Raw genomic sequence first — 15053 nt, 5'->3', positions numbered from 1 at the left:
TGCCTTCAGAAGGTTTTGCATCAGATCACAGACACAAGGGTTAGTCTAAGCAGGATTGTGTGTTCTTGTAAGCACCTGTTATACTGTTGCACCTAAGCAACAATAACAGGAATAATGGCTGTTTTCACTTCAGGCTGGAGTTGAAGACAAGAGAGTATATTGAGTACATGGGTTTGGCTAACAAAGGGGGACAAGAGCATTGAAGGGTTTAATCAAAAACAATATTCTCTCTATTTCATCCTGAATTGCTTTCAAGTTTACATTAAATTATTATGTTTTCAGCAGTGCAGCAGCCCTAGTACTTGCTTCATGCTATGGTCTCTTGGGAAACAAGTGCTAACACTGTATCTTAAACTATTGTATTGATCCACCTCCCTAACACATTCAGTCATATTATTATTTTATTTGGATCAATGTTAACAGCCTTTTGTTAAGAGAATCCTCAGTGCAGCACAAGCTCTGTTCACAATAACTTCAAATCACTCCCTGTTCAGCCAAGACCAGGCACCACCGCTTGCCTGACCAGCACCCACCATAAAAATCTCAACCAAAATTGTCAAGGCTAAGCACGTTTGAAAGACAGAGCTAGAGATATTGCCAAATCAGATTTTGCTTCCTTAAAGTCCATGGGGAAGAAAAACTATGTGTTATGATATATTCTTCAATTCTAATGTTTATTGCTACACACACAGTTTTCTAACATCAATGGGAGTTTTGTCATATGGTGACAAAATGGGAGGGGTTTAAAATGAAATAAAAAATGCAGTTTCTGCACATTGAAATCACGTTTACTTCTTTTTCACTGGAAAAAGAGAGAAATCTATTCAGAAAGAAAACACGGGATGCTGCCACATAGCTAGGAGGACAGAGTTTTTTAAGACAGGCATGTTAACTCAGCTCCACTGGGTCTACCTGCACACCATCTCCTCAGGCTTGGGGGAAACACAAAGCTGTTGTAACGCATTTACATTAACCTCGCCCAAATTAAACTCATCTCCCAGGCCAGGAAACTGTTGTACAAAGTCATAAACGAACTGAAACCAAAAAGATGGTGCTCTAATTCCAAAAGTGAATGAAAGCATCGTTCTTGACTCAAAGAGCTTAAACTTTTCATCATTCACTATGGAACAGGCAAGTTTGTTCTGTGGAGAGTATGTCCTGTTTTCCACATACCTTCCTCCCACCGAGCCTACCTACTGAAAGTGGTCTCTGCAGCTGGATTTCAAACTTCAGGAACTTCCAGTGAAAGAAATAGTCTTTTGTATCATGCTGTCTTTGAAATGGAACCTCCTTTCCAAAATTTACAAATTCTACCATTGATCTCGGTGAAGCAAAACACATGCTTCGCTGAGTGTAGCATGAAGGCTTCTAAGAGCAAGGGCAAGCAGGTTGGAGAAAGCAAGGGCCAGGATATAAAACTAATGGCCAGAAGACAGGGATTCACTAATTGAGTTTACTTCTGGGCAGTCAAGTGTTAACGAGATCCCCATGGCTCCTTTGATCACCAGTGGAGAGAGATGGCATCACTGAGGTGGAACTCAGCAGACCTTTTCAAGTATTTGTTGGGGGTGAGATGAATTGCCATGTACTGGGGCAATTTTTTTTTCCATTTCTCTGAAGAGAGAATACAGCAACTTCTTCACATATTTAAGCTGCAGAACAATTCCATCCACAAGCCAATATTGCAGCAATATGTAAATTACTTTTTTCCCCCTTCTCTTCTTATTGCCATATGTTAGAGGTGTGACTTCCCTGACTTTTCTTGGGAAAGAGTTCCAGAATGGGAACTTTATCCTCTCTAAGAAGCAAGAGTGACAAATACTTCAAAAGGAAACTTTCTTTCAATAATTCATTGTCTAGAGCTGGAGTTAAATAAAAGCTAAAAGCACAACTAAAACCTGTCAGCTTCTAACCAGTCTGATTAAAACCCTTAGCCCTCCCAGATTTCATTTTTATGACAACCATAATCCTCCAGTTCTCAAGACTTTCACGAAAGAGATGAGAAGTAAGACATAAATTTCCTGATGTACAAAAGAAGGACAAGAAAGACCTTTTGAGAATCTTTTTCTAAGAATCACCATCAAAAAGCACATGAATATCATAGTCTGATTCTTTTGCAGTGGTGGTAGGAAAATTGACATCATTTTCAATGATATTATTTATACCAACTGGCCAATAGGGAAGAAAAGAAAATACAACTCTTCCTTTTTTAAGAAAAATAAAATTAATAGACTATCCTTAAAATAAATCAGCACTATGGTGGTGCTGTAGTGCACCTTTCAGGTGCCAGGGAGATGATTTTACCAGAAGGTAAGCTCTTTCAGCAGGTGATGCAAACCACTGTTTATTTTATACATAAAAAGCAAGGAATAGTCTTAATTAGTCCCGTTATTTTTTCCAGGAAAACCAGCTGCTCGTTACACATCTACTAAGCCTGCTGTCAGTTTGTCTGGGATGCTCTCTTGTACTATGTAGTAGTAGAAACTTCCTATACATACACTTACTTACAAGCCAAAAACAGCTCCTCTGCTTGTCAGGCTTTGTTTCACCAAAATGCTTCAGAAGTATGTGCTTAAGTATCTTCTTGAAGTCAGCTCAAAACATAGGCCATGTGTTATGCTGAATAATGAACTTAAGCACAAGATTATAATTGAGCACATTCTTAAATATTTCTCTTGAATCAGCCTCAAATCCTAACTCCCACAGAAATTCGTAAAAGGCAAAGGTTTAGGGATTAATTCTGCTCTTTTAGCCACTGCCAGCATGCAGAAATGACATTTTAATGCCACCCCCTGAATGAATGGGATCTGTAGGCTCACTGTGGGCTCCTCTCTCCATTGCTTTGTGCAGGTTGTGTATGGCTGTGCAAAGGACATTGTAAAGGACTGCTACTGCAAAGTCATCTTCTCCCTCACAGTCCAAAACACCTGTCCCAGAGGCAAGGCACAAGGGTGCTGGTGCTGGTGTAGAGGTGACTTAGCAAAAGTGCATCTCATGCTTCACCTGACCATTTCTACAAGATCCCTGTGTCCTCCTGGGCTTTGAAATACCCCAAACGTCCCACGCACAAGAATCTTTACTAAGCCATGGCAGATGGTGTTGCAACCCAAAATTTTCCAGCAACTCTTTTCCAGTTTTGTTATTAAGCATATTTGGCCACAGTGCAGAAATGAACCTCATGTTTGAGGTCATCTCCTAAAAAACCATCCCAAAGGCAGGTCAGGACCCTATGTGATATGAAGAACCTCAGCCTCCTGGAGGAAAGAGTCAAGCTGCCTTGCCCTCCAGCCCTGCCAACTATTTTTAGAGCAGCTGTCCATCACCCAGCCTGGCAGCCACACTGGCCACAGACTCTTGTTGGTGCTCAGAAAGAGGTAAGAGTGCAAGGTTAATCAGTGAAAAACAATGACCAGTGAAAATAGGATGGAGGCTGAACTGCTGAAATCCAGCCCAAAGCATTACTGTTCCAACCCTACATAGCAACTGTCTCCAAGTGCTGCAAGCTGCCCCCCCCACATTCTGGTGAGATTTAATGTAATAATAGCAGGCATTTGGACTGCACAGTTTTGTATTCTCCCAGCTGATTTTGCAGTGAATTATTTAAAACTACCTGCAATTGCTCTAAAGTCCAAGCAGCAGGACTTACAGAGATTTTATTATTTCAGAGACTTGTATCAGGGCGATAATATAATTAGTGCAGTTGGGAAATTCCACCACAGCCAGCAGAAAAGGAAGGAGCTGCATGTGGCAGCCCCAGCTCGGCAGCCGGTGTGACTCCCTGTCCCTGACAGGCAAGCTAATGTGCCTGTAAATTCCTCCTGACAGCAAACGCATCCTGGCATCAAAAAATGACAAAACACCCAAACCATGGAAGAGTGACAGCCAAACAGCTTCAATAGCACAGAGGCTGCACTGGAAGAAAACAGGCAGAGGCAGCTTGGATGAAAGCCAAGGACTCGCTCAAAGGCTGAGTAAAAAGCACCCCTGTTTGCAGTATCAGGAGGCAGAGAGATAGCCAGAAATCGCCTTGGTTAATGGGCTGTCCTGTAGTGAATTAAACGGGTGGGATTCCAGCTTATTAACAGCATCCTAGGAAAATCATTATCTGCAGGTGCCATTCTGTTCAGAGATATTCCTACAAAAAGACCCTTAAGTTTTTGAGGGAAGGACCAGGCCATCGAAGGGAAAGGAGTCTCATCATAATTTCACCAATCACATTTTCACCTTCAAAACTATAATCGTGACCATCACCCAAATACATGTATTAGAGGCAGCTGTCTGTCACAGAAATTACCCATATCTTCCTAAATGTAACTCATCGGAGGAACCACACAGCAGCAGAGCCTTAATGCTGTGCTGTTGCTGCAAACAGCAGCACTGGGAGGGTTTGGCCTCCCGGGCAGCTGTTGCTAATGGAATATGTGCACTGCATCCCCATCTAGCTGCTGAACCACTGCAAAGATAAAAGCTTCATCTTGGTAAGTATCTTTTTCAACTCAGCTGAGAAAAGCCCGCGCAAGTTTTGTCCACCCTTCTTAAGATGGCTTCTGATTTCCAAAAATGCCAAGTGACCAAGAGGACCCTGCTGGCCTAGGTGGAGCATTTGTAGGTGGCTCTGGTTGAATGAGGGAAAAGGGCAACACCTGGGGAGAAGGGAGGGCTGGCAGTGGTCATAAAATTTGGGTGCTTTGTTAGAGGCCCTTTTCAGTGGAGCATATGAACACACATCTCATCTGTGGTGATTGATGTTAATGTGATTCAAACATGTGCCTAGGTATTGTGATCAGCAGAGCTGATGTGTTCACATGAGAGCCCAAGAGAACTTTTCCTTTTTCATGCACCAGAACCACTTTAAAATCAGTATGTTTATGCATCTGTGCATAAGGAAGGAGAGTTGCCCTTCAAAAATCCACATTTTATCATTAGAATATATCTTAGGTACGGAAGCCAAAAGCCTTTAGCAGTTCTGATCTCCTTCACACATTTCTTCACTCAGAGAAGCTTATTGTTTTTCTCTTGTTGTCACTAGGCAAAATATATGATGCCAGGTGCTAATAAAAACAAACAAACAAGCTGATGGAGAAAAGGAGAGAGAGACAGCACAGAAATGTTTCTGATTTGGCATGTAACAAATGACCTGGAACCTCTTTTGTGATTATAGCAAACGGCGAGAAGACTGGGAGCGATCAATCTTCGTGCGATTAAAAGAAGGAGGCTACAGGCTGCGGGAGAACATCCTGTTCCATCTGTATGTGAGCACTTCACCCTGCGGAGACGCGCGCCTCAACTCCCCCTACGAAATCACAACCGACTGTAAGGAAATAATCTTCCCTCTCCTTTTTCTCCTTTGTGCGTCTTTTGTCTTTTTTTGGTGTTTTTTCCTAAGATCAGTTCTTTTTGCTCTCTTTCTTTGCTGGCAGAAAGTGTTTCACTTGAAAGCAAAAACACTACAGGCTTTAGAGAGAGTGTGTGTGTGTGTGTGTGTGTGTCTGTGCAACTGGTGCTTGGTCCCATGTGCTGGGAAAGGTGTGCAGGGAAAATCAGAGCTTGGCAAGGCAGGTCCGCACTCCTGGGGCTCTGTGGCTCTGCTGGGGAATACATCCCTTAAAGCCTGCATTTCCTGCTTGCTACATACAACCCTAAAAGTAAATAAGTGTTTTGGAAAGCATCCCCATGATCAAAGAGATCCTTGAAGCCACAGCCAGAGGCTGGACCAGAGGATCAGGGCTCTAACTGAAGATACATAGACTCTACTCAGGATTCGCACAGTACATATGGGTTCAAGGGTTGCATTTACACTAAACCAGGCTGCAACAGCTGGAGTCTGAAGAAGAGCACTAATACGACATGATATGATATGATATGATATGATATGATATGATATGATACGATATGATACGATACAGCACATCTGTGGTATTGATTGTTCGTCAGACTCTCTCCAAATATCACCTGCACTTGCAGCAAATAATGGCGAGATCGTTACGGAAAGGATCCTTCCCAAGCCATCCTGCCTATGTCAAATGTACTGCATGGTCACTGCATGGCAGATGGGTTAGCTGGAGTCCCCCAGGTAAGCCTTCCTTAGAGTCCCTACAACCATACCTATGGCATTCAGGCAAACACATGATTTTCCAGGGATTTCTTCTCTAGAGGTGATCCTGCAAATGAGATAAACAAATTGGCTCTTGAGCCAGTGTGTGCCACCCACAGACCTGCAGAGCTTGTTGTCTGTGACAACAAATCCCATCTCCAGCGCATGACCCAGCACTCTCACCTCATCACTCCCCAAACATGCATGTCCCTGTCCTTGCCCTGCCGTGGCTGAGGCACATCCTTGTTGCTTTTCCACTGCACCAGCTTTATCCCTGCCTAGCCACATGGAATTCCCCCAGCAAGGGACAGGGGACTCCAGAGATCTGTGGCTTGTTATCACATGCCTGTCACCCCATGATCCAATACACAAGGCACAAAATACTCTCTTACCTCTGCCCCAGGTACTGCTCCTCATACATGCATTTAACAGTGCTGCAAAGTCCATAGTGCTGGCTGCCAAATGTACACATAATGAGAAATAGTCCTTGCCCTGACTACCTTGAATGTGAAGCAGGCAAGACAAAAGAATGGATGGAGGAGGAAGCATAGACATGGGAATGTAAAATTAATCACCCAAGGTCACACAACGACCTCACTTCCTCACAGGCAAATCCATCAGATGGTAGTTTCACTCCTGTGTGATTTCTTATTTGTATAAGTTATTTATTAATGACTAGGTATTATTCTGTCCAGAATAGAATTTTTTTTCATGTGTGAAAGAGCAGCTTGCTGGGGCGAGAAAGCAGAATGCACCTATTCAGGAAGGAAATGTGGTCCTTGCCTGACATGATTTCTACATTCTGCCAGGAGGGTTTATAAAATGAACAAAAGCAAGTAAGTGTTTAAAACACAAAATCAAATTGACAAATTCCTGATGAATTAACAAAATTAAAAGATACAGCATCATCTTAAATCAAAATTAAAAATAAAAAAGGCGCTGCTTATGAATATCAAAAAACAATAGTGATCTTTGGCCTTCCACTTTATAGGTGTATCAAGAAGTATCTAAAAAGGCTTTATGTTTGGTTAAAGGCACTCATGTTTTCCAGAAGGCAGGCTTCCTAGGGCAGCCCTTAGTTGATATCACAGTTGGAAGCACCAAAATCTGTAATTATTTTTAAAATGTGGTCCATTCTCAAAAGCAACCGGAGGCTGTCCAGGCTGGGTTCTGCTCTTCTTTGCATGAGAAAGTTGGTGCTTTGGGCAGATGACAGCCAGTGCTGCCTGTTTATATGCAGCTGAACCCAGCCCTGGAGGTGAACCCTGCTTGGCTCATGGATTTCTTCAAGGACCACATAAATCTTCCAGCTAATGAGCTTCTATAGATAACAAGATATACAAGCAGCTGTGTTTAAAAATATATAATCACACAGTACCTGACACAGGCAGTAAACAGTAAACTTACCATGAAAATAATTTTCCTGTTGGCTATTACACCAATTATTGTCCCAAGCAGAAGCTGAGGCAGAAAGGTTTGTGTGGCTTAGCCAAGGTTACACAGAGATTCAGTATCAGGACCTGAAGAGATGCTCTACCTGGCTCATAATTCACTCTTTTAACCAGATCTCTCTACCTTTGTCCTGTGCTCTTAAAATAATTCAGCACTGTGTAGAAACCCATGTTGCCAAAAGCTGTCCTTCAGTGAGATAAGCATTTCCTTTTAGCTCACATTATCTCAGAGACATCTGGGAAGATAAGTATTTTATAATGTTTATCATTCAGATCTTCTCTTTCCTCTTTTTTTTTCCTAAAGAAATAACCTTTCTTTCATCCAGTAATGACAAGAAACTCCAGATGAATGCTGCTTCATTTCTTAAACAACAAAGAAACCTCTCCTAGAGCTAGCACAAGCCATCAAACATTACTGATTATTCTCTAAAGATGCATTAACATTTAAAACCAGCGCCTCACCATGTGGTTCCTGGTTTTGAGAAGGAATATGATAAGCCTTTATCAATATAGGGAGTGAGTAAAATCCACTTCTCAAATCTCCTTCCAAAAATTTCCTATTATCCACCGTGTCTTTCCAGCACCCTCAGGGAGGCCTCACATTTCCTTCTTACGAGCTTTGTTCTGGTAAGGGAGGAGGTAAGCTAGCATGCTTTTGAAACCCAGTTTACTTGTTACTGGGTAGAGCAGAGTACCAAGTTTGTGACATGTGTGAAAGACTGACAGCTGCAATGCAGAGGAGAGGTCCAGGGAGCCCACATCCATGCCAGCTTCATGCAGGAAAGTAAGAGATCAGGGACAAGGAGATAGAATCTCACTTTAATTTGCAGAGATGCTCTTTTTGAATCAGACATAAACTGACTTGTTTGTTGATACATCCTTAGGCAGCTCTAAAAGAGAGACAAAACCCAGTGGGACCGGGCTGCTTTGAGCATGGAGGGGTTTTCTAACATTTTTGGTAGGTCAGGAGGTTGGAAGCGCTTACAGGAAGTGAAGTCAGAGCTTTGGAAGGAGGTACAACCTGCAAGAGTAGGGGAAGAGGCTGAGGGGAGAGGGGCAAGAGCAGCTGAAAGCAGGAGAGGAGACCAGCCAGGTCAGATGATGCAGGAATATGAGACTGGGAAATGTTTCAGGTGCTTTTTATGGGTTTGTCCTGGCTCATTCTCTCCAGTCAGTCTCCTTCCCAAGACCCTTTTCATAATTTTCCAAGGTCAGCCTCAAGGTTGTAGCACAGCTATATGGTGAAAAGGCAACATGTTCCCAGTGTCCTCACAACCCTAATTGCCCCTTCACAGACTCAGCTTCTTCCCCTGCTTCAGTTCAGTGCTGCAGGTCAGGGAGCCTGGGACATCTCCCTGTATGGTGCCTTCTCCCTTTGTGTACATCTGAGCAAGGTGTGCCTGGGTTTCTGACCTCTCCTAAGGGCAGTATCACGGCATCAATTAACGTGGGTTTCCTGAAGGGCCTAAGGGGGCTGCTGGCTCCCATTATGGCACACGCTCCAGCTCCTGAGGTGGAGCCCTGGGGGCAGCTCACCCTGTAGTATTTGTTGCATATTTTACACTTTCTCCTAAATCTAGGCCAAACCACAGAATAATCAAGCTCCTGATTTGCTAGAGCACCATCCTAGCTAATTTAGTGCTTCTTGACTCATTGGCTTTTTTTTTAAGTCTCTTGGAAAGCAAAATGAATTGCTTCAAAATTTGAGCTAAAGAAATCCTCTACTTCCCCACTCCTCCTTCCCTGGCAGTATTTTACCTCATTGTCCATCTTTTTTCTAGAGATGTGCTCTCTCTTTTTCACTACATGGATTGTCAAAGAGACAAACAGAATCTGCCCCAGGGCTTCTCTCAGTTCTTCTCCCCTGGGCTGCTTTTTTATCTCCTGCTAACATGCTGTATTGCCTTGTGCCATTGCCTTCTTGATAGCCCAGCTCCTGTTTTATCCCACACTTCCTTTAGGTCTGAAACACACCATTGCATCTGCTCCACATGGGGTTTTTCTCCTGCTTGTCTATTAACCTACAGCTGTGCTGAAGCTCTCATGCACACACATTTGACAGAGCTCTCATCTAGGCAGGACCCGCTTGCAGCCACGTGAGCCAGATCATTGCCTTGGTAGGTGATGTGGTCAGGAGATGTGCACTGCAGTTTTCAGAGAGTTGGGGAACTGAAGAGTACCCAGAGAGACATATTTGTGCTCTCTACTTCAAGTCTGCTTTCACTTTGCAGACTTGTGCTTTCCCTGCTTGTGATTCTGGCTGCTGGATTTTACATTCCATTCTCAGAAAAAAATGCTCTGTTAACCCCCAAATCCAGGGGGGGAAGGGGTGCCCTGCTCACACCAGTAACTCAGCACTCCGTGTCCAGATGGGGCTGGCCTAGGTTGCATCATCCCCAAACCAGATCTCTGAAAGTCATATCCTGAGCAGACTGGCTGGAGAAGGCCAGATTCACACAGGGACCCTCTAAGGAGTCTGTCTGTCTCCAAGACGTGGACCCAAATGATCTCCCAAAATTGTCACGAGAGTCTCAGCCCCAGAGCTCAGCATTCAGAGTCCGGCAGGGAGCTATCAGGATGCAAATACAGTGAGGATACTTATGGCAGTCACTGGGCTAGAATCAATCCCCAAACCAATGGGTTTGGTGAACATTTCTGGATGTGCAAGGGCAAGAAATCTCTGCCTTCCTTTTACCAATCCCATGTTTTGTGTAAATGGGCAAATTCTGTTCTTGTGAGTAGATGATAAAAGGGGAAAGCACTTCAAGAAGAGCCATCTAAGTAACTCAGTGATCTGAAAAGAAATTAGATATCTGGAACTACAAGAAAATTCAGGTTCTAACAAAGTGATTAACTTTCCAGTTACAAAAATTGAGGATAACCATAGGTCATCCCTTGGACTTGGACACTATTTTTTGTTCCCATTGCACAAGTGCTCTCAGGTCTCGCATCTCTCCGTCACGGCTGCTGGCCTGATGCAGTTTGGGAAACCATCTTGGAAATTCGTAGCTATTTGGTGCATGGTGCAGCTTCCTCCTAGGCTGCAAAGTTGATTTTATGCTGATGAATGGCGCATCTGTGGAACTGGGATGAAAGTGCATTATTTTCCTATTTTTCATATGACCGAGCAGAACAATACCTTGGGGGATCCCAGAACAAAATTATCATAGAGAACCATGCCCAGAAGTAACACAGAACTAAAAAATGCATACACCACTGTAGGCTGTAGTGCTGAATACTGCCTCAGGAGAAATAATCCTAGCTCTAGGTGAATTATTGTGGTCAGCCCAGATTGCTTTGTCATATAAAGGATGCTGCAGAAATTGCAGATACAGCAAGAGGCTCTTGCATTACTTCACAGGCTAGGGAATTAGTATTAAAGAAAGTGGAAGGAAATTGTCCTTTCACTTCATTAAGACTGGGCTGGGTCTTATCCAAAAGGTTTGGGTTCAGATATGAGCACAGCACTCTTTGCCATCCTCCTTTGAGGTCAAGTTCTGTGGAAGCAGTGGCCCTTTCTGCTTGTGCCACTGACCCAGCCTCAATTTACCAAAGTAAACACAGAGGAAATGCAGTGACTTTCTACAGCTAACTAGAAGCTGGTCTGTCGAGGAGCTTGTGTCCCTGCTCAGGACTCTTAGCAGGCATTAGGTTTATATGTAATTGCCCTGTTTTCTAACTCAATCTTCCCAGGCTGCTGAAATGTGTTTCAGTGTGACTGCTTTCACTCATGTTAGTTTGGTAGGGAAAGCATGGTCACAGGTCAGTTCCCTCTGGTTAAATCTCTCCATCACTTACACACTTCACCTATGGCTGGCAGCAGAGGTGAAGTGTGCTCCTGGCCCGGATGGGCAAAGGTGACAACAGTGCCCAGCCCAAGTGTGGTGGTCCTCTGTCCCCATAAGCACTGCAGGCCTGAGCAGTGGTCTGATTTAGCTCAGGGCTTTCCAGGTGTGGAGGTGGTGCTGTATGTAGACAGTTCAAAGATTTCTTCCCAGCATCTAAAATAAATCCATGCTGGCACTGTGGGGGAGCTTTCTTCTTTTGGGGAAGGTGGGCAAAGTGATTTCAGGAGAAGAAAGTGTGGCTGAGAGGAATCAGTGGGACCCTGGGACAGGAGGGCCACAGTGAGTATGGGAAAGTTTGAGGGAGAGTGGGTCTGTGATGTTCAGCTATGATGGGGAGTGGGCGAGAGACAGCGACATAAAGCCTGTGAGGGGTGGAGGGACTCTTCAAGATGAGTGAAGCCCCTCTGCTTCTTCCAATGCACAACACCCACACAGGACCTACAGGCACTGGTTGGAGCCATCTCCGGTGCTGCAAGAAGCTTTTCCTCCCCCAGCCTCTCCTACTCACTCTCGCTCATCCAAGGCTGCAGGGAAGGGAGAGAAGGGAAAAGGGGGGAAAGACTCATGTCAGGGGTACCAGAATGGAGATGGTGACTGGCCCAAGCCCTTTGCTGTGAACCCTGAGCTCTTCTGATGCCACTTGAGGGAAAAGCTGCAGCAGCAGCAGCTGTTGCATCTCAATGCTCAGATGGACCCATTGCTCAGACAGAGCAGCAGTGCCAGAGGATCTGCAAGTATGTGGTCCACGTGTTCTGGAAATCCCATCACTTTTGGTAACCCAAAGGAGAGGTGTGATGCCTTACATGGCCTGTCATGATAAACCTTTTGCCAATCCCAAAGCTCAGTTCTAGCCCCTAAACCTGCCAGAGAAACCAGTGGTGTCCAGGCTTAGGAGAGCTGTGAAAGCACTCATGGTTTTATTGTTGGCATTGTCATGCTAGAGCCCAGAATGCACCTTGGAAAGAGGCTCCCATTTTGCTACACTGGAGTCCTGAAGCTTTCAGTGCAATTAATCAACCTGTAAAAGTTTGCTGTTGCTTTATATTCCATTATTAATCTCCACCAGGCTGGGTGGTTAGGTTCTTAGTGGAGTTTTGCTAAAGTTGACTGGTGAATAACAACTTCACTTCATGGACAATTTCAGGTCTCAGAGTACTGACTGGCTGGAAAGAAACCAAAATGTGTCAGGCAAAATTTAGAAGAAAATAATTGTGTGAAAGTGGGATTGCATCTTATATTTCTCATATCTCCTGGTCATCAGTAACAAGGGGCAGAAAAACCCTATTTGATTTCCTCCCATGCCTAGTTCAGGGTAAGCATTTTCATTCAAGGCCACTTAGAATCAAATAAAAACTTGAATCTGTGTCTCCCAAGTCCTGGATCAGTGAATTCCCTATCAGCTGAGCTAGACAGCTCCCTTTCTTAACTCTGTGTTTTAAAACTTTGTCAGAACTGACACATCATGAGAAAACTCTTTGCCTTTGACAATTCATTGAAAATGTCCCAATTCCTTCTCCTTGTGATATTCTTGGCTGCTTTTGCTTATTTGAGTTTTGTTGTTTCAGGGGGAGTTTAAAGTAGAAAATAAGATTTTTAGAAGTATATGTCAGTGCAGTGTGTGTCTATCCAGGAAAAGAGAAAGAATATGCTGAAAACTATGGATTGCTCAGAGCCAGCATTGGCCACAGCTTTGAAAAGCTTTCATGTAAAGCAAAATGTGTTTGCTAGGATTCAGGAAAACAGGCTTCCACAGCTATAATCAGATTCTAATTTTAACAGAATGCTTGAATTGCCGAAGGGCATTGCACTGTATTTATTGATTCTGCTTTGTTATGGGTTTTGCTGCTTTGTAAAACACTGCATTTAGATGCAATGTTCAGATGTGACAAAAAGGCTGCATTAATCAGCAAAAGACCATGCCTGAGAAGTTTTCAGAATAGTAGTAGAAAATTTCACCAAGAAATTGCTCCCTGTCCCCAAATTTGTCCAGCCCAAGGAATAGTGGTGTCTCCAAAGCCCTCTGCAGCAGGGAAAAAGAGACCACATGCTCCTGGACATTCCCCCATTCCACCCCGACATCCCACAGCCTACTAAAGATACTCACCTAAATAAGGCACGGGGGTTTTTTTGGTGGAAAATATCAAACCATAGTTGGGAAAAGTCTCTGTGGGTGAAAACTACACCCACTCAGATCTAATTTACTCTAATTTACCCTTCCACTGAGTTGGAATCACAGGTAAAACTCATAAGCTGAGTTTTAGAAAGCTTATTAGGCAGCTCCAGGTCCAGTTAAGATTTGTGGGAGTTCTGGAAGTCCTTAGACTTCTGGGGAGTTTCTTGGAGTCTTAGGAGAAAAATCTGAAGACATCTGTATGAGTAACAAACAATTTAATTCTAACCATGATCCTGCAAGCTGCCTTCTCTGGCCAGTCTTGGGCAACTCACCTCACTCTGGTAATTTCTATTTCTATGTCTGTAAAATGGGAATAAAAGGTATCCAACAATCACAGCTCTGAGAAAGGGTAATTAATGCTGAGAGTAGAATATTAAAATGGAAAACATTGTAGATTCTATGCACTGTTATAAAATTATTCAGAATAATTTGGCAACTAAAATCACAGATTTTTAAGGCCAACAGGAACCATTTCCTGGCGATCAAGATTTAATTTCTTCAGTCAGAAACCACAGGACTCCAAAGCTCCAGAAGCTGAAGTAGAATATATGTGGTGATGCATCAGGAACCACAGCCTCTCTAGACTCATACTAACTACAGTGTGGCTGAAAATCTGTTGACCTTGTTGACAGATGGCTCTTGTTTCTGTCTCATGGGGTTCATTTTCTGTTTTCATATTTTGCTGACTTCTTTCACAACATTTTCTGTAAACCATCCCTGAAGATTTCAATTTCCCAAAAGCAACAAAATCCCAAAGCCACATGAATAACAGCATGTTTTGTTGATAAAAGAGGGTTATGATGAATAACACATTCTCTTTATGTTTGTATAAACTTTTTGATTAAAATATGGCAGGGGAGAGAATTGTCACCAAATAGGTGATTCCAGTGATGTTGATACAATTTTCACACAAAGTATATTTAAAAGATAAAGCTTAGCTTTAAGAGAAAACATTTCTCATTAACAAAAAAAAAAAAAAAAAAAAAGAAAGATACAATGATGCATGGCTTAGGACGTGGCTGAATAGCTGGTTCTCCCTGGTCTCTGATGGATGCAGCATCTCACTCTCCACATGCAGCCTCCAGCCACTGGCTTTGATCAGCTGCTGACCTGGGAACCAGCAGCATCTCTCCACAAAGATGAGCTGTGCATTGCTGGAGACCATCTAGTGGCCTCTCTGTCTGGTGACAAGCCTGATGCAGGCCTCAGAGGCAGAAGTCTTCTCACAGAGTTCACAGCACCAGTGCAGCCCTTTGCCAGATCTCTAGACACTGCTCTGTGGGAGCAGCTGCACTTTCAAAGCCACGGCGGGACATGTCTGATTTTAGATGAGAGGAGCAATTAGTAATTAAAAATAATAATCTTGAAGTGCTTGAGTTGTACTTTCCTTGATTGCCACATGCCCAGAATCTTAATCCCACTGATAAATCTTGTACTTTTGGCCTTCAACATACTAATGCTGTTCTACTCCAGAGCAGGTTGGAGTC

General features: G+C 43.4%; 1 protein-coding gene across 2 annotated transcripts in view; it reads left to right on the top strand.

Moving 5' to 3' along the window:
* The window catches only part of ADARB2 (adenosine deaminase RNA specific B2 (inactive)), a 306651-nt gene that overhangs the window by 263138 nt on the left and 28460 nt on the right, over nt 1-15053 (top strand). For both annotated transcript variants that reach the window (XM_039549516.1, XM_039549515.1), the window contains exon 6: nt 5162-5313. In XM_039549516.1, coding sequence (XP_039405450.1) covers nt 5162-5313 — 152 coding nt within the window. The remainder of the gene's footprint in view (nt 1-5161; nt 5314-15053) is intronic.

The sequence above is a fragment of the Corvus cornix genome, chromosome 2 (genome assembly GCF_000738735.6).
Source record: "Corvus cornix cornix isolate S_Up_H32 chromosome 2, ASM73873v5, whole genome shotgun sequence".
NCBI lineage: Eukaryota > Metazoa > Chordata > Aves > Passeriformes > Corvidae > Corvus > Corvus cornix.
The sequence above is the reverse complement of the archived record's forward strand: the minus strand, read 5'-3'. Positions and strand labels throughout refer to the sequence as shown.